Source organism: Lentinus tigrinus (genome assembly GCF_003813185.1).
Source record: "Lentinus tigrinus ALCF2SS1-7 unplaced genomic scaffold L226scaffold_1, whole genome shotgun sequence".
NCBI lineage: Eukaryota > Fungi > Basidiomycota > Agaricomycetes > Polyporales > Polyporaceae > Lentinus > Lentinus tigrinus.
The window spans coordinates 1,969,700-1,985,989 of NW_027137910.1; the positions used below are offsets into that span (position 1 = coordinate 1,969,700).

Here is a 16,290-nt window from a genome sequence, read left to right on the forward strand (position 1 = left end):
TCGTCTCCTGGAAGTACTGGTCACTGCCAGCTCCTACAATTGCGTATGTCAATTATTCTGCTCAGTGTGAGAGGAATGATTTACGGATCGCATGGTACAGGGACCGTCTGTAATTCAGCTTCCAGAGCGAAATGCCGTGCCAGCTTGAGCAGGATCCCCACGGTATGTAAGGACGAGTTTGAGGTACTAATAGTAAGCTATACTCGCTCACGTCTTCAATGTCCGGGCAGATATACAGTACTATGATGGCAACTCTCCAGTTGTGTCTTATATACTCGAGCTTGAAGACGACGAGCGGGTCTTGAACGTCCCCGAGGATCTGCAGCATCGCGTCGATTCTCGCACCTACACTTGGAGACTTTTCTTCGCCGACCACGAGCCTGAAGTCAGTCAGCTTGACTACGGCAGAATTGGGGACATATGGGTTAACAAGGCCGTCGGAGAAGAGAACATCTGGATCAAAACGGGAGTCGATACCTGCCAGTGGAACGTCTGGCACAAGAAGATTGACTATGGCACAAAGAAGTGGAACAATTCTCAGATGAAGTTTCGACATAGCTATCATCCCTGGCTGCAAGATCGACTCCTGCAGTTTTCGGGCATTGCCTTAGGCTGGTTCCCTCGACGCCAGTATCACTACCATCGATCGTCATGGAATCAGGACAAGTTGACCCGAGGCTATCTGAATGCCCCGACATACGACGAACTGGACGTTGCGTGGGTCGCTCGCCATATCTGGTCGTCGGTGCCGCCAGCAGTGCCGGACGAGGGTACCCATACCATAACTCTCTCCTCCGCGAGCGAAGTCACCGGCGGCCTTCCAGCTTCCGAGAGTCCAGGCGAGTCGCTTTGTCACGATTTCGCAAAAGTACTAACGCAAGTGTACTCAGACTCCCTTGTCATGACTGAAAAGCTGGAGCCTCAGCTATCCGTACCGTTACCTCCACAGAACAAGAGGAGGTATTCGGGCTCTGTTGTCGAGGAGACTGCTTGCAAGCGGCCCCGATCCCAAGACGAGGGATCTATTTCACCCATCAGAGAACTCCCTCCTCATATACAATCCCGTCCTGCGTCTGCATTACCGCCGCCGCCGCCGCCGCCGCCGATGCTAACCGAGGCCTTCAACCTCGAGCAGTACTTGGCCGCCCTTCCATTGTCCTTGAGTCAACATACGCACATCTTCGCCACGCTCGGATTCACAGAACGCGTGTACTTTGACTCAGTCGCCCTCATACCGAAACATTTCGCCAACGAAGTGATCGCGACACTGCGGGAGCGCGGACTCACCTTCATGGAGACCCTCGTGTTTCGCAACGCGTTGAATACCATCCGTCGATCTGCACCTGTGCAGCAGACCACGACGAGGACGGAGCCGGATAACATCAGGACGTTCCTTGCTGGATTATGCCCTCCCCTGGAGCGTTGCGCGCCAATCTTCCATGACCTCGGCATCGATGTCGCGCACATTCCCGTACTCTCGCAGCTCGACGCCGAGTCGTATCTCGAGTTCGAGAAAACGCTAGAGGAGGCGGATGTAACTTGGGTGGAGGTGCTTCTGATTAGGGCCGGGGTGAAAGGTCTTGCTGAGGGACGACATGAGCCACTGTTGCTAGCTGTATGATCTCCGGGTCTTCCGCGGGAGCAATTGGATTAGCTCTGGTATAGAATCGTTTTGGCAGGCCGCAGTAGTGTTGATACATCGCACCACGATCACTTCCTGGAATAGATCTATTCACAGGCTCCAGATGGTTAATCCGGTTGGGTTCATTGCTACAAGAGCCGGTCATTACAGCCCTTCACCCGGGACTCGGAGCATGCACTCGCGCAAGCTGATCGTGCGGCACTTGTAACCCGCACTGGATAAGCCTATACGCGCATGCTTATACTAGAAGGAATGGTGTCAACGCACCAAGTATCCAGCATCGCGAATGGTTATAGTGGGCCAACAGACCTGTTCCCGCAAAGTTAACCATCGAGCGTAGCGACCGGCTGTGGAAGACCGGAGTGCTGCTGTGTCCTTTCCAATTCGAGGGTCATGCGCTGGTTCCCAACCTACACAGACGATGCCGGCAATGCGAGTATGATCAGTGAGTGTAAGCCCATATGTAACCACGGCCGAAAGCAGCCAGTGAGTATCACCGATGTAGATCACTAGCATAACCCGCGTTCGAGCATCGCCATGAGGTATTTTCTGCAAGTGCTTGTTCAAATGTTCAGGTCCTAGTTAAAGCTGCCATAGGGTCGAGAGTCGAGAATAAGAGTCGTGCTTCGAGATCCGAATCCAGGAGCCTGCAGAACCAGAACGGAGTTAGTTGGTTTGTATGGGTCATGGGTCAATATAGAACAAACCCAGAAAAGCAGCACTCTCGTGACGTTCGGGGAGGAGATGAATGGGAGAAGTTGGATGCTCGTGCGGGCCTCACCGTGGCTGAGGGCGCCAACGACGGCAGCAGTGGCAGTGGCACTTGCCATCTCTTGTCATTGCTCTCTGCAAGCGACGGCAATGACAGCCTGAGGCTTTTCCCATTCCCTCTTCTCGCCGCTCATTCTCTCCCTTTCTCTCCGCTCTCGCTCTCGCTGTGCGGTTCATGTCCTCGCCATCGTACGTCCTCGTCCCTCCAACGCCCATCAGCACCCCCATACCATCACCCCGCCTGAGTCGCACACCGGACGGGCACTCGCTAGCACTCCCTGATCTCGCTCACTCCTCCGAGGGTTCGACCGACCGCGAGCGAAGTTCGTCGGAAACGACCATTGTAACTATTTATTCCATGTATGAAGAAGACGCTAGCAGCTGGTCTGCCGCCGCCGCCAATGCCGTCAACCAGGCTAGCCAGTCCGGTCCACCGAGCCGCAGCTTGAAGGATGGAGTGCAGATTGCAGGGAGCGACGCAGGGAGCTATCGGGCATCATTCCTTCAGAACGACCCCGCCGCACTTGAGGACAGTGCGTTCTACGATACCACTACCTACGATTTGCGCCGCGCCAGCATGGGAAAGCGACTCAGTGTTGCGGACAAGCCCAGACACTCCGTCGTCTCAACTGGCTCCGTACAGCTGGCTTATGCAAACAGCAGGCCCCCATCTGTTTACCGGCACTCAATCGCGGACAGCACGAGCACCACTGGAGCACCCAGGCGAAGTATCGGGTCAGACTCCCACCGCAGACCTTCTGGACCACGTAGTCGACCGCCTTCCGCACATCACAAGGTCTCGACATCGATACAGTCGGTGGTAAATGGCGACAGTAAGCCGTCATCTTTGTCCCTCGATGAGAGTACCCGAGACATGAAGCCGCTACCACACACACCGCCATTAACGCCCCTCGTATCCCCTCCGTCCACACCTGGCACCCCCATGACTCCGCCGCAGAGACCCTTACACCTTTCCCCTTCGCCCTCTCCTGACCCTTCATTGCGTGTGCCCGCATCAGAACATCTTTCCTCGGCCCCATCCCCACGAAGTTCCGCATCCGCCGCCAGTGTCGTGGAAAGCAAACATTCAGTGGTAGTACGCTCCGAAGGCGAGGACCCGGATGCTTTCCACGTCCGGAGCACTTATGCGCAGCTGGAGCAGTGCGGTGTCAAGGGTGATGGCATCGAGGAGGGCGTAGAGCGGACACGCGCGCGCGTCGGCGGCAGCCGTCAGAGCGAGCTCCGCGCGCAGCAAGCCCTGGGCGATGAACATGAGAAGACGCGGGAGCTCACATCGCAGGAGATTCAATTACTGCAGAGCCTTGACAGGTACGGTTAATGCATACCTGAGCACGTACCTGTGCTGATAATCTGACAGGTACGGGTTCTTCACGACACCCTCCCATGACCGCCTCGTTGTCATCCCTGCTGCACCCCTCCACCGGCCACTCGCGCATACAGCTACGGCTGTAACGTCCGGCCCAGCCAGCCCACCGCTGCTCCCTCGTCAGCCGGAATACCGGTCTCCCGTGAAGGAGACCTCCCGTACCGCGAAATGGGGTCGTATGCTGGTCGCGGTGTCTCGGGACGAAGGTGGCAATGTCGACTTCTGGGGCGTCCGGCCATCGAAGGAGCGCAAATTCCGGGAGCGGATATACAAGGGTATCCCCGACTGCTGGCGATCGGCCGCTTGGGAAATCCTCATGTGCAAGTTCTCGCGAACGGGCAAGGCTGAGCTGAGGCAATTGATGCGGGACTATTACGATGCGCTTGACAAGCCCTCGTCGTATGACGTACAGATCGACTTGGACGTGCCAAGGACCATCAGCGGACATGTCATGTTCAAGACACGATATGGGCAAGGGTACGTCTCCCTCTCCATCGCTTATACTTGTCGCTTCATCTGGTCGCTTGCAGGCAACGTTCTCTCTTCCATGTCCTGCACTCATTATCCCTCCGATGTGAGACATGTGGCTACTGTCAAGGCATGGGACCTCTCGCTGCTACATTGCTCTGCTACTACGAGCCCGAGCGTGCCTACGCAGGTCTCGTACGACTACACGACTCGTACAGCATGCACTCGGTCTTCAGTCCAGGGTTTCCTGGACTACTGGAGGCTATCTATGTTCAGGAGCGGTTAACAGAGAAAATGCTCCCTGCCGTCCACGCCGCGTTCAAAAAACATATGGTTTCCACCACCTCGTACGCGACCAAGTGGTACATCACACTGTTTGCGAACTCGGTGCCGTTTCAGCTACAGCTCCGCTTATGGGATGCCTTCCTATTGGAGGGTCATGACATCTTTGTGGTCGTTGCCCTTGCGATCGTGTGGGTATACCAAGGTGGGTATCAGGTCTGTCTACATACCGTGTTCGATGTCAGTCTGATACGTGGCTATAGATCACATTACCTCCAATGCGGCGAACTTTGAGACCATTCTGTCTCTATTGTCATCATTTTTCGTGCCGGAAGATGAAGATGCCCTGCTGTCATGGATTGAGAAGGTCTTGGGCGACAAGAAGCTTCGGTCCGACATGGTGCGGTGGCGATCAGATTGGAACCGTCTCGTTGCCTCCGGCGAACAGCATTCTGCGCTGCTATAGCACTCGGACGGACTCGATGCTCACGGACACATGCTTTCCTCTTCGTCGCATTGGCCTGCTCTCTCGCATTGCATCACATCGCATCCACCGGACATGCGTGGCTGTATTACACACACCACCGTTTGGGCTGTCTGTCTACTTGTGTGTCCATATCATTCCTTCATCTCGGATGTTCTGGTTTCCTCTTGTTCTCATCATCGCCATCTTCTTTCGCTGCTTTCGCATATCCTGTCAGTACACATAAGCCTGCGCGTCGTATGCTAATCGTGATACCACGTCGTCGTACCATATAACCACTTACAGTAGCCTACAGCAGTCGACCTCTCATTGTACCGGTTGTGGATAGCTCGGATAGGCTGAAATATAAGGCAGCATAGACTAGTACTTGCAGCATGGTGCGGCTACGTACGCTTGTACGGCACCATTGCCTTCGCAGAACAAGACATATGATCGACGAGGTGAGTCCAAGTCATCTCGGTGGTCTATATGTATCTCTCGTGGGTGAGTTAGCTTACTTATTTTTTGTCTCTCGCGTACTTGCTCACTTACGTTGGATCCTAGGATGCGCTCTGCACGTATCGAACGCGGTCTCTTGTATTCCTCTATTAATTGCCGGCACGATCTGCTTCTTCTGAACGGCCTTCTCCTCGAGAACTCTGATGTTCTCTCACACCGACGCACAATCCCATTTCTGCGCATTCCCTTGACCCTGAAAAGGCAAGTTATGCCAACGCGTATCATGTGAGTCTATCCCATTTAGGCAACGCCCTTGTATTCATGTGCACGACGTGTACACAGAAAAGGCAACCCTTATGTTCCCACTAAGTACTGGCCTTCAGGCCTTCAAGCCTCGCATAAAAGAGCGCTGCTAGGGAGAGAGAGCCTCAGGCTTCGCTTGCCCAACACCCCCCTTGGCTACACTCAACGAGCCAAACGCTTATCATTCCTCGACCTCCTTCACTTGGTTGCCTACGAGCACGAGCACGACCACTGCCCGTCTCCTCATCTCCGAGTGCATGCCCATTAGTACCACGCTCGACGCGTAGACCCTTAGGCTCTGCCATCAACACCCTCACCGTTGCCCACCATTCCGAAACGTTGGAGCACCATCATGTCTTCCCTGTACACCCCCCCTCCATCCTCACCCATCACCAGCTTCTTCCCGACCGGTCCCGCGTCGCCGCACGCGTTCTCATCATTCCAGCAAGACCCTCGCAGCGCCCACACCATGTACTCTGCGCTCGGGGCGAGCTCCGCACACAATATTCCTCAGGGGCAGTCGCAGACCGCCTCGAAGAAGCCGTTGGGCAAGTAGGCTACTGTCTACTTGCTCTGGTGCCTACACCGGACCCGTCCCCATCCGTAGCCAGACGCACCACGCGCCATCGCACGCTACCGTTTGGAGGAGACCTGACGGAGGAATTGCGCGAAGGTTCCCAGTGGGGCAACCTTTGTGCTCCGTTTCTATGACCACGGTACTCAGCTACGGTGGTTGTCTTCCTACGCACATTTATCATCGTCAAGCCCCGAACCCTCCCATTCTACGCATCGCTTCCCGTATTTTACTAGTGTTAGTACCCCCCGCATTCCCACAGTTATTGTCATCTACCCGCATCACCTGCATCTGCTCGGCATCCTGTCTCCATCTGTCCCCATGGTTCTGTTATTCAACATTGCATTCTCACGCCATCACGTCTACTTCCTGTTGTACACGCATCTGTAGAAGGTACATGTAGCTATAAGCGATACTTATTGTGTTGCACTGTGACGTAACACCCATACCCCTCTATTCTCATATGTGGATAAGAGTTTGCCGCCTCTACGGAATTACGGAATTACACGTCCAATATGTGACGAGGTGGTTCCATCATGGGCTCCGTAGGATGTTCCAGTTTGACTAGTTGGCATCGACCTATAGAATGATCTTATCTATATACAAGTTTAAAAGCACGTACTACAAGGCGCTATAGCCAAGTGGTTACGGCGACAGATTAGAAATCTGTTCTCCTTTGGAGGCGCAGGTTCGAATCCTGCTGGCGTCGAGATTCTTTTGGTTGGTAACCACGATGGAGTAAGGGAAAGCAGAAACTTTGGTACCTGCTGGAATCAGGATCTATAGATGCCCGGACGGCTCCAGCGAGTGCGTTGAATTCTGCAGGAACATAGTGCATACCTCTACAGTTCGACACGGGTTCGTCTTGACGTCGACCAGCAGAAGACTTTGTTCCAACGCGATATGTGCGTACATTTGGAAAGCCGTCACGACATCACGGGTTTGAAATTCATCGCTTTATCCACATCATCCGGTCAATCTCCACACCATCGCCTCCAAACCGCCTGCGACCTCATTTTGCGAAGTTGAGCACTAGTTGCACAATCCTACACGCTCCCGAACCAATGACGGTACTGCTCCAGAAACGTATGAAACGCACATATTCCGTGTTGTCATCCAAACCGTTATAGCGAAGTTGCAATCGTACAGCCATCCTCCTTTTGGCAGACTGCTGTACGCCCAAGGTTCTTCGCGATGGGGCCTAACAGTGGGACGTCAGAACGTCTGTAGGCGTTGAGGTATATGTACGGCTCACCTGTAGGCCCGCTCGAGAAGCGACACTCTTCTAGGCTTCCAAGCTCCAGGCAATACTGGCCATGCTCGAGGAAGTCGTACTGCTCGTCACCCCACTTGCCCTGGAAGCTGAGCCAGCTAGCGCCCTCGGATCTAATCTCATTGGCAGCAGCGCCCCCACCTCCCGCAACGGTGAACGTCTGAGTCGAGTTGTCGAACCAGAAGGCGCGGTAGTTCAGAGCGGGGTCCCAAATTGGGCCTGCGTCTGTCTGGTCGCAGAGGAGGTCTCCAGGGAGGTCGTGACAGTGTTGCCCAGATGAGGCGTAGTTCGCGTGCGTGCCAACACCAATGTATGCCGTCGGACGGCCGTTCGTCTTCTCGGTAGCAGCGAATGTGTATGCGGACCCACCTGAGTGGGCTGAGAGGTAGAAGGCCGTGGGAGCGCCGTTCGTGAAGCGGACCATGGTGTGCTCCCAATCTCCGACGTGGTCACCAAACTCGATCCCGAGGACCTACGCACCGAGGCAAATCAGTACATCAACGACCCCTGCAGCTGAAAGTACTCACTTTGCCTCCGTGATCGTAGGAGTAGAAGTAGAAGAAGAACGCATCGAGGATTCCGCCCGGCTTGTTAACTAGGACGATAGTCACCGGCGCGCTGCTCAGACCATCCGCGTCTGGCTTCCCGACTACTGAAGTGATCCAGTCCGGTTGGTCTGTGACGTCGTCCTTAGACGTGAGGAAGACATCACTGCCGAGGCTGGAGATGTTCTGCAGTGTCACCGAGGGCGCAACACTGGCGAAATTGACCTCGGGAACAACATGTTGGACGTGAACTGAAATGTCGGAGGGCCACCACTGCTCCTTGGAGTATAGGTGAGCCAGGGGAGCGTTGGCGAGCACGAACGATGGGACGGGATCCGCTCGCTTCTTCACCCGCACAGGAGACGCAGCGACAGACAGCGTAAGAAGGAGTGCCGAAAGGGCCTGGAGGGCAAATCCGACCATGGTGCTGACTGTGCGGGATGCCGACACTGGTGCAAGGAACTCGAGTACACATGCCGTTGTCCTATATATCACTCACTTCGTCGATGTATTGCGCGGGAGTCCACGGTACCGACCGAGGTATTCTGGGAGTGACGCATGCTCATGGTCGGTATGCCCTCGCGTCCGTGATGCGACTTGTTCTCTGATGAGAGCCAAGATATCGTTCCCAGCAACTGTACAACGGATGTGGTCATGAGTAACTTCTCCGCGCAAGACGCGTGACGAACATGCGTCGTTTGTGCGCTAATTTCGTCTACCAAGTCCCACCAGAGTCCGAATGCATGCGGACCGGATAGAACGTTGGCAAAGAAGTAGACCACCTGCAAGGCACCGCTGGTCAGAGACATGTTCTGTGGATGGGTACCCGTCGCTTCGACAGCGCCGGATTGGCTGAGACAGCGTCGCGGATTGTCGATCATGTGGTGATGTGGATAGGTTGCACTGCTGTGGAGAGCAGCATAGGCAACCCGCACTCGGACATGCGGCGTTGAGGTCAGAAGCCACACCTACATGGCAGGTCCCGAGGGTTGCCAGTGAGATCCATCATGAAACAATCACAGGGAAGACGAGCTCCCACGCGGTCGTCATCGTGAGCGGATCTGCTGGTTACAAGGCAAGTACAGCCAGTTGAGGTGTTGTCAGCATATACAAAGCACGGGTTCGCTGTGATTGGAACTCACTTGTACAGGTCCTGCAGGTCTGGTCGGCAATCGCGACCATGTCTCCTCCGTTGCAGTCCCGAGCACGTGAGCTATGTTGAGTCCCGGATACAACCCGGATGGTTGAACGCCACAAGTATGTATGTAGTTATAGTTCGCCAACGGATCAATAGATGGGGAAAACACAGTTCCTTGCTTGCGGGTATGCCTATAAATGCGGAGCTGGAGCCTGGCGCCGTACCTCTTGAGGCCACGGCGTCCTGCGCGACAAGTTCCTCAGGGGAACTATCTGTTTCAGTGAGATTGGATGCGAAAAAGAAGCGCGAATGAGTGAGATACATGTCAGTGGTGCCTTTGAGTAGCAGTTCCGAGTCGGAAGTGGGTTACACATCGGATTCAAGTTGACACATACTTAGAATGTCCGCGAACGTTGAGATGATGCTGTAGGTGTAGAGGGTGAGCGGGCGACTCAATGCACGATTATTGTTCATAAGGCAGTGGGCGGGGTATGTAGAGTACATGCTCGAGGCAGTGTGCGGTCATCTTGGCCCTTGGTCGTCAGTACTCAGGGCGCCTAGCGACTGCAAGCCAGATGACGTCATGTCGTACTCAACGCCGTATCGTTTCAACTCTCGTTCCCAGCAACAGCGAGCGTAGTTAATGGGCAAAGTGACTTCCCCAGAGGTTCCTATGATATTCTATGCTACATAATTCCAAGACCAAGTTGAAAACGACTATACAATATACCCGATAGCCTCCTCACCCCAACATGCAAGCCCCCAGTGCTTACGCTAGACCTTTACTGGGAGACAAAGGACGTCATACCCTGCAGGTTAAACGCGTCTATTAAGTTTGACCTTGTAAGCATACGTAGGAGTTCGGCATTGCAGCGAGGTACGCACTGATGGTAACACCGGCAGCCTTCGTGGGACCGGCGATGTTGAGACTCTGAACGTTCTTCGCGTTGCCAGCAGACTCAAGAGAGAGGACCTCGACTGAGGTGGCGTTGGGCGCCAAGACATACAGGAAGCTGAACAGGGATCAGCAAGCAGGCGGTGTTGTATGAATGGAAGTACTCACTCGTTGCTACCAATCGAAGCAATGTCATTGTCAATCGTAGCAGAGCCCGCCGTCTGGTTGTATTGCTGTGTGGTACGTTAACACTCCGTATCCGGCACTGTTGCGAAGGAGAGGTGTACCTTAACAATCTTGGCGTTCAGGTTGCCATCAACCTGCACCTCGGTGACAATGGAAGTGCCAATGTCAGTAAGGTAGAGGTTTCCGGTCTTCTTGCTGAAACTGGACCAGCAGGTCGCACTCTGGCCGTCAATCTTGACTGCCGACGACGAGTTGCCAGCGAGGTCAATGATATCGAAGCCAACGCCGGGGTCGGTGACGAGCAGCGCGTTCTTGCCAGGAATGACCGACATCGAAAACGGAAGAAGACCACCAGAAGGGGCAGGGATGCTCTTGAAGTCGCTGGAGAGGGAACCATCGTCCTGGACATCGAAGGCTGCGATGAAACCCGGCGTGGACGGCGGGGTGCCCTTCACCGACGCGAAGAGTTGCTTTCCATCCTCGCTGAAGATGACGTGGCTGGCAGAGCCTGCGGGACCGGTGGCCGGGGTGGTCTGGTTCAGGCCAAGCGAGCGGAGAGTGTTCGGCATGGCCTTCAAACCAGTCTTCTTGTCGACCGCGTAGCAACTATACATGGAGAAATTCAGTAACGGGAGCCGCTCTGTGTTCAAGCGGATGCTACGCACATGACGTTGTTGACCGTGCCGCCGTTGAGGGTGCAGAGTCGGCTGCCATCCGCGCTGAAGGCGAGCGAGATCGGGAACTCTCCTTCAGACGAAACAGGGTTGCCGATCTTGTTGATATTGGTCGGTGTAGAGGGATCGATTGAGAAGAGGGAAATCGTGTTCGACCCGGCCTGAACTCATGTTAGCGGTTGTTTGCCGCGTTCAGCACGTTGAATATACTCACGTTGACCGTGGCGAGCACTTGACCCTTGGCCGACGCTTTGATCGAGCCCTAGGAGCAAGGGTTAGCTCATCCTAACCGACAGGTATATTGATTGACCTCTACTTAGGACATACCTGTGAGAAGAGAGCATCTGGGCCATTTGGATCAGTGATACCGTGAGCGCCACTGCCGCCTGTTGAAACAGCTCTGTCGAGGTTCTGATTGATACGACGCCGTCAGGGTATAATCAAACACGTCCGTGGTGATGGGACGCACCAGAGTACCATCCGCGTTGATGCTGGCGGCGATAACCTGGTTTTGATCGCCCTCGTTGGTAATGACTGTATACATTGTCAGGACCTGCCGCGCGAAGAGTATACACGCTGCTCTCACAGTACAAGGCGCCAGCAGCATCCAGGCGTGTCTTGGACGTCATCATCTTGGTATCACGACGTTGTGCTGGTGCTGCAGACACTAACGAGGAAGCCGCCAGGACAGAGGTGAATATAATGGCGGAGAAGTACATCTTGAATCGTAAGTCTGTAGAGTCGTTGTCGTCGTCGGTCAAAAATGAAGATTGTGGTCGGTGAGCACAGCTCCCTAGAAAAGAATGAAGATAGGATAGAAAAGCAAAGGAACGAAGGGAAGGGGGAAGTGAGCGACGGACATGTGCAGGGGAAGACTTTATAGCCACACACTTACCTCCATCACTGAAGCGGGCAAGAGCGGCTCAATCCTATCATTTCGGAGCTGCCACGCGATGGGCACGCTATGAGCACGTTCTGGCATCACCGTCGTGATGTCGAATCCTCACTCTCGGTGCCATGCGCTACCAGTCACCAGGGGGGCATGCTCAAGCGTTGCCAACTTGAATACGGAGGTGAGCTACTTCCTCAAGGAGAACAAAGACATGGGATCGATGCTTACTGACATTGATACCCCCGGCGGGAAACCTGACACATCGAATGTGTCGGGGGGCAATGCGCCTGGGAACACCGCGTTCGGCAAGGTGTCTGTATCCACTTCCCGCCTCATCTTGCGCACTGGTTAGGGCGGGTTGACCTTTGAACTTGACCACCTAGCCGTGGCTAGTCTGATCTGCGCTGGAGATTATCTTTTCATCCATGTCGATGTTGAGCTATTTGGGCGTGTAGGCAGGATATCTCATCCCCAAGCCGAGCACCAACTACACCCGTGGAAAAGGTTTCCTGTCAGCAGGTAGAGACTAAGGCTTCTGCGAAAGATTTTCAGTCAGCCGTTGAGTCTGGCGGATGTAATGTAACCGAAGGCTCTCACCGAATTTACCAGTGCAGCTACTGCTCTCCTTGAAGTTGCCTGGCGACCGGGCTACACCGCCCCACGCGGCGAGACCGCCATCAACCCACAGGTATCTATCACGACGAGCGGCCGTCACAACTCAGTTCCGCCAGCGCTGTACCAGGCCGCCACTCGCGAGTATAAGTCCGAAAGAAACAACGAATTCTTCACAGGGAACGAGCCACACCATGACCTTGGGAAGCAATTGCTGGTATGTATACGTAGATTACAGGTAATGTAACAAGAGGGAGGTGAAAGAACATGTGCGCGTGCGTATATAATACATATGCGACAGAAACCGAAACAGGACATGCCTGAGGGCGGTGTGACAGCAGCAAACATACGGTGCAAGGAGTGTGAGACCATGAGGCTAGTGGAAGACGCGAAACGAACAGAACAGAATCACCATATATCACAAGTGTCACCTGTCACGGCTATATTCCGTGTAGTCTAGCGGGAACTGGGGCTTAGGGTAGTCGTCCCACTGCCGATCTGAGTCCAGGAAGCGACGCAGACGAGCGATCTGCGAAGAGAGATACATGACAATGATCTGCATCTCAATGTCGAGCTTCAGCCGGAGAATCTCCTCGCATGTCTTGAGCGCCTGTGTTCGCGTGGAGACGAACATGTTGCCCTCGAAGCCGAGCTGCTTGAGAGCATCAATAAGCTCGCTGAACTCAGAGCACCAAGCTAGGACGCCCAGCTACAATTCCACAGTCGATCAGTAATAGACGGATGGACTTTTTGCATGCGACACTCACTTGACCAAACTGTTTGAACCGTGCGTACAGAACGTTCGGTGCGCTCTTCAGTGCGAAGTCGAAGGCTTCATTCTGTTCAATGACACCAGGTTGTGGTACGTAATTGTCGGTGGTGGCCTGAGGTTGGGGCTGATTGAACATATGTCAGCCCTGCCGTCGAACAAGGTAGACTTAACTCACTTCCGGACGCGGAGGAGGGTCCTTGAACCACTCGTAGCCGGAATAGTCGACCTCTCCTCCCCAATCAACGGTGTCCGCTTGCTTGTTATACAGATCCATGTTCACACTGGAGGTGCGGATGATCTGCTTCACGAACGATATCAGGTAAGGTGGTGGTTGGAAGTTGACGGCCTCCGAGTATTCGTGTGCTTTGGGGTGAGGAGTCCAGAAGGCACGCAGTCCTCCGGAATCGGATAGCGCTGCGTCGGGAAGAGATGATAGAGGGTTGTCTGAAATGAGTGTGAGTATATGCATAAATAGCTATATACAAGACCACATACCAAGTGCAAGAGGAGTCAAAGAAGGTGACTGATCGTACGTCTCAGAGGATACGAGGAACACGTTCAGAGAAGTGTTCTGAACCAAGGATCAGTACTAAACTCCGCAGCGGCAGACAGGCATGGACATACTCTGATCGATCCCTCGCCGTTACGTTCCTGACTGTACGTGACGATGGAGTGGAGACTCTGCCGGTTGTCGACGATCGAACGACGATATATCGCAGAGAGGCGATTGACAGAAGACGGACGCGAGCCAACCACGCTTGTCGGTGCTAGGAAGGTGTTTCGTTGAGAGGGGTTGAATAGCGTTAACGATGATGTCGTAGACTGCGGGGTCTGAGGGGCGGTGGTGAACTCAAACTCGATCTGCACAAATCGATGAGCTCCATTTGTGAGAACAAATGATACATCTACGCACCTCGTGCCCTCGAAGATAGTAGGTGTCTGGACGGAGCGAGCGCGGAACAATGTAGAGTGGCGGCGACGGCGGTGGGGGGATGGGTAACGGAGCGGGACTATTGGTAGAGGGCGCAACCTCGAATGTCTGTACGTTCCGAGATAACCAAGAAGGCGATGGTGCAGCGCTTCCAAAGAGCGAGAACCCTTCGACAGCGGAGGGAGGAACAGAGGCCGTCAAAGAACCGGGGTCAACGAACTCGATTCGATGGAGCTGGAGTTGGCGAGAGGCAGATGAAATGCGAGGGCTAGCCTTCGAGATCTCAATTCGAGGAGGGGTTGCGTCTTGGGGAAACGAGTCGGGTTGGAGAGTTGGGACTAACGCAAGTCGTTGATCTTCGTCGACGACTGGAGATAGATCGATCTGCTCAAATACAAGCTCCGGTAGTTGATGAGCCTCGGGGAAATGGGGGCTGTGGTGGGTACCAGAACTTTCGGTCGAGAGGATCTGGCACACCTGCAGCGCGTGTCTGCGGGCGCCAGGAAAGAGAGAAGCTTTGCTGAGGCTACGGAGGCGCTTCAAGGATGAAGAGATGGATTTAGCCCTTGAGGGACGTGTCGTAGAATGGACGAGAGGGAGGTCGTCCGGTTCAATGACTATGTGTCCTACAGCGCAGGCCTCCTGGGATTCTTCGCCGGCAGGCTCGGGTTTGCCGATGGGCGGGGTCTCAAGGAGAAGTGCAGTAGAATGATGTGGAGGGGTCTGAGGGAAGTTGGACGCTTCACTGGAGGATTCCGATGAAGCTCTTCGGCGGGTGATGGCAAGGCGGGTCTCGGTGTCGCTGTCTGGACCTGTGCTCTCTCTTAACTTCGACCGGCCAATTACTTCGCGAGACTTCTTCAAGGATGCTTGGGATAGTTTCCTTAATCTCGTGAGGGATGTGCGGGAGCGAGAGAGTAGAGATCGCCGGTAGGCCCGTTGGTAGTCTGTGTACCGCCACACGTTACAATTGTTGTCTGGCACAATGAATGGCAACTCACCGAAGACGGGCGCGAAGTGTGCGGGGTCAGCGGGACAAAGAGATAGTCGGAGTTCGTCGTACGAAATTTCCTCGAAATCCTCCTCCAATGGCTCCGGGGTATGTGGATGTATATCCGAAGGGCAGGGAACGAGAGCGAGAACCTGCTCGGAGGATGAGGCATTAGTGGCGGCCAGAGAAGAGACGTTGGCCGAGTCACGAAGCAGGCCTCGGTGGCTGCTCGCGACTTTGGACTGGAAGAGATGCCCGGGCGGATGCATGGTGACTCACAAGTCCTCAATCGCGGACCTGCACGAAGGGCAGAGTCCTGACAGCCCTCGCGGTAGATGAGGGCACCCGTAGATGAAGGGGCGTGGAAACCTGCTGGTCTCGGCGAGTCCTTCACACCTTCGAGATATCGAGAATAGGCCAAGCGAAGATAGAGAACAGCAGCTCAGATCGCGGGTGACTGCAGAAAGCACGGAGGAGAGCTCCTGCGCCGAAAGGTCCCTGCCTCGAGGCTGCTTTTCGAGGCGCCGCCGAATTTCCCGGTAAGCGAACGCTCTTGTACTCAATCTCTCATGTGCTCCCCACCTCTCTCGCTTGTGCAACCTGCGCCTGCGATGTTCTCTGCCTTGGACGACACTAAGGAGCTTGCTTTTCGCATTGGCTCGCCGGGAATCTCTAGGACACATCGCGGCACCTTTCGGAGCATGGGTCCTCCTACTTGCGTACTTATGCTCGCATGAGGTGTCTGCATTCCGGAAGGCATGAGCCAATTCAGTCCTAGGCCATTCCGAACGGAACTGGCGACTGCGCTGTGGTCATACTGCCCGGGCAGGCCTTTGACACGACCGTTCATGACGTCTGGACGCCGACTGTTGGAACACACACCTGTGGACCCACTCTTCCGCAGTCTAAGTACCATAGCTCGTGGAACAGCGTGTGCATGAGTGCATCGGGTACATGAAGCTATCGCTTTCCGGCGTTGCCAGAATACTCAACAGACGGAGATCGATGCACACACTAGGTCCGTCCCCCTTT

General features: G+C 54.6%; 6 protein-coding genes and 1 non-coding gene across 7 annotated transcripts; 3 read left to right on the plus strand and 4 right to left on the minus strand.

Moving 5' to 3' along the window:
- The first annotated feature begins 13 nt into the window (after positions 1-13).
- L226DRAFT_528494 (uncharacterized protein) lies at positions 14-1,708 on the plus strand. Its single transcript, XM_067679378.1, has 4 exons — positions 14-43; positions 101-162; positions 231-839; positions 891-1,708. Exons 2-4 carry the CDS (start codon positions 132-134, stop codon positions 1,619-1,621), a joined length of 1,371 nt encoding a protein of 456 aa, XP_067542882.1. The 5' UTR covers positions 14-43; positions 101-131; the 3' UTR covers positions 1,622-1,708.
- Positions 1,709-2,488: 780 nt separating this feature from the next.
- Positions 2,489-5,412, plus strand: L226DRAFT_497442 (RabGAP/TBC). The gene is made up of 4 exons (XM_067677612.1): positions 2,489-3,742; positions 3,792-4,277; positions 4,331-4,755; positions 4,814-5,412. The coding sequence occupies exons 1-4, from the start codon at positions 2,589-2,591 to the stop codon at positions 5,014-5,016; spliced, it is 2,268 nt and encodes a 755-aa protein (XP_067542883.1). The 5' UTR covers positions 2,489-2,588; the 3' UTR covers positions 5,017-5,412.
- Positions 5,413-6,976: 1,564 nt separating this feature from the next.
- Positions 6,977-7,058, plus strand: L226DRAFT_t8. The gene has a single exon. It is a non-coding gene; the product is annotated as a tRNA-Ser (tRNA).
- A 163-nt stretch (positions 7,059-7,221) lies between these two features.
- Positions 7,222-8,670, minus strand: L226DRAFT_475715 (uncharacterized protein). The gene is made up of 3 exons (XM_067676682.1): positions 8,150-8,670; positions 7,605-8,094; positions 7,222-7,550 (listed from the first exon to the last, which is right to left on the minus strand). Exons 1-3 carry the CDS (start codon positions 8,588-8,590, stop codon positions 7,474-7,476), a joined length of 1,008 nt encoding a protein of 335 aa, XP_067542884.1. The 5' UTR covers positions 8,591-8,670; the 3' UTR covers positions 7,222-7,473.
- A 1,417-nt stretch (positions 8,671-10,087) lies between these two features.
- On the minus strand, positions 10,088-11,779 carry L226DRAFT_564901 (uncharacterized protein; the record flags this gene model as incomplete). Its single annotated transcript, XM_067683713.1, has 9 exons — positions 10,088-10,131; positions 10,191-10,318; positions 10,369-10,433; positions 10,488-10,992; positions 11,052-11,221; positions 11,275-11,322; positions 11,388-11,471; positions 11,530-11,594; positions 11,647-11,779. The coding sequence occupies 9 exons, from the start codon at positions 11,777-11,779 to the stop codon at positions 10,088-10,090; spliced, it is 1,242 nt and encodes a 413-aa protein (XP_067542885.1).
- An 860-nt stretch (positions 11,780-12,639) lies between these two features.
- Positions 12,640-13,897, minus strand: L226DRAFT_22642 (uncharacterized protein). The gene is made up of 5 exons (XM_067673042.1): positions 13,832-13,897; positions 13,512-13,780; positions 13,332-13,460; positions 12,964-13,273; positions 12,640-12,884 (listed from the first exon to the last, which is right to left on the minus strand). The coding sequence occupies exons 2-4, from the start codon at positions 13,608-13,610 to the stop codon at positions 12,992-12,994; spliced, it is 510 nt and encodes a 169-aa protein (XP_067542886.1). The 5' UTR covers positions 13,611-13,780; positions 13,832-13,897; the 3' UTR covers positions 12,640-12,884; positions 12,964-12,991.
- Positions 13,898-15,745, minus strand: L226DRAFT_22641 (uncharacterized protein). Its single transcript, XM_067673041.1, has 3 exons — positions 15,269-15,745; positions 13,961-15,214; positions 13,898-13,907 (listed from the first exon to the last, which is right to left on the minus strand). The coding sequence occupies exons 1-2, from the start codon at positions 15,525-15,527 to the stop codon at positions 14,187-14,189; spliced, it is 1,287 nt and encodes a 428-aa protein (XP_067542887.1). The 5' UTR covers positions 15,528-15,745; the 3' UTR covers positions 13,898-13,907; positions 13,961-14,186.
- Between the last annotated feature and the right edge of the window lie 545 nt (positions 15,746-16,290).

Excerpts from the sequence above, each read along its gene's own strand:
- L226DRAFT_528494 (XM_067679378.1), top strand. The coding sequence starts at position 132 with ATGCCGTGCCAGCTTGAGCAGGATCCCCACG. Across the intron at positions 163-230 it reads GCTTGAGCAGGATCCCCACG|ATATACAGTACTATGATGGC; the intron begins GTATGTAAGGAC and ends ATGTCCGGGCAG. Across the intron at positions 840-890 it reads TCCAGCTTCCGAGAGTCCAG|ACTCCCTTGTCATGACTGAA; the intron begins GCGAGTCGCTTT and ends AAGTGTACTCAG.
- L226DRAFT_497442 (XM_067677612.1), top strand. The coding sequence starts at position 2,589 with ATGTCCTCGCCATCGTACGTCCTCGTCCCTCCAACGCCCATCAGCACC. Across the intron at positions 4,278-4,330 it reads AAGACACGATATGGGCAAGG|GCAACGTTCTCTCTTCCATG; the intron begins GTACGTCTCCCT and ends GGTCGCTTGCAG. Across the intron at positions 4,756-4,813 it reads GATCGTGTGGGTATACCAAG|ATCACATTACCTCCAATGCG; the intron begins GTGGGTATCAGG and ends ACGTGGCTATAG.
- L226DRAFT_475715 (XM_067676682.1), bottom strand. The coding sequence starts at position 8,590 with ATGGTCGGATTTGCCCTCCAGGCCCTTTCGGCACTCCTTCTTACGCTG. Across the intron at positions 8,095-8,149 it reads CCTACGATCACGGAGGCAAA|GTCCTCGGGATCGAGTTTGG; the intron begins GTGAGTACTTTC and ends CTCGGTGCGTAG. Across the intron at positions 7,551-7,604 it reads CTTCTCGAGCGGGCCTACAG|GCCCCATCGCGAAGAACCTT; the intron begins GTGAGCCGTACA and ends TCCCACTGTTAG.
- L226DRAFT_22642 (XM_067673042.1), bottom strand. The coding sequence starts at position 13,610 with ATGGATCTGTATAACAAGCAAGCGGACACCGTTGATTGGGGAGGAGAG. Across the intron at positions 13,461-13,511 it reads ACCCTCCTCCGCGTCCGGAA|CCCCAACCTCAGGCCACCAC; the intron begins GTGAGTTAAGTC and ends ATGTTCAATCAG. Across the intron at positions 13,274-13,331 it reads GGTTCAAACAGTTTGGTCAA|CTGGGCGTCCTAGCTTGGTG; the intron begins GTGAGTGTCGCA and ends GTGGAATTGTAG.
- L226DRAFT_22641 (XM_067673041.1), bottom strand. The coding sequence starts at position 15,527 with ATGCATCCGCCCGGGCATCTCTTCCAGTCCAAAGTCGCGAGCAGCCAC. Across the intron at positions 15,215-15,268 it reads ACACTTCGCGCCCGTCTTCG|ACTACCAACGGGCCTACCGG; the intron begins GTGAGTTGCCAT and ends GGCGGTACACAG.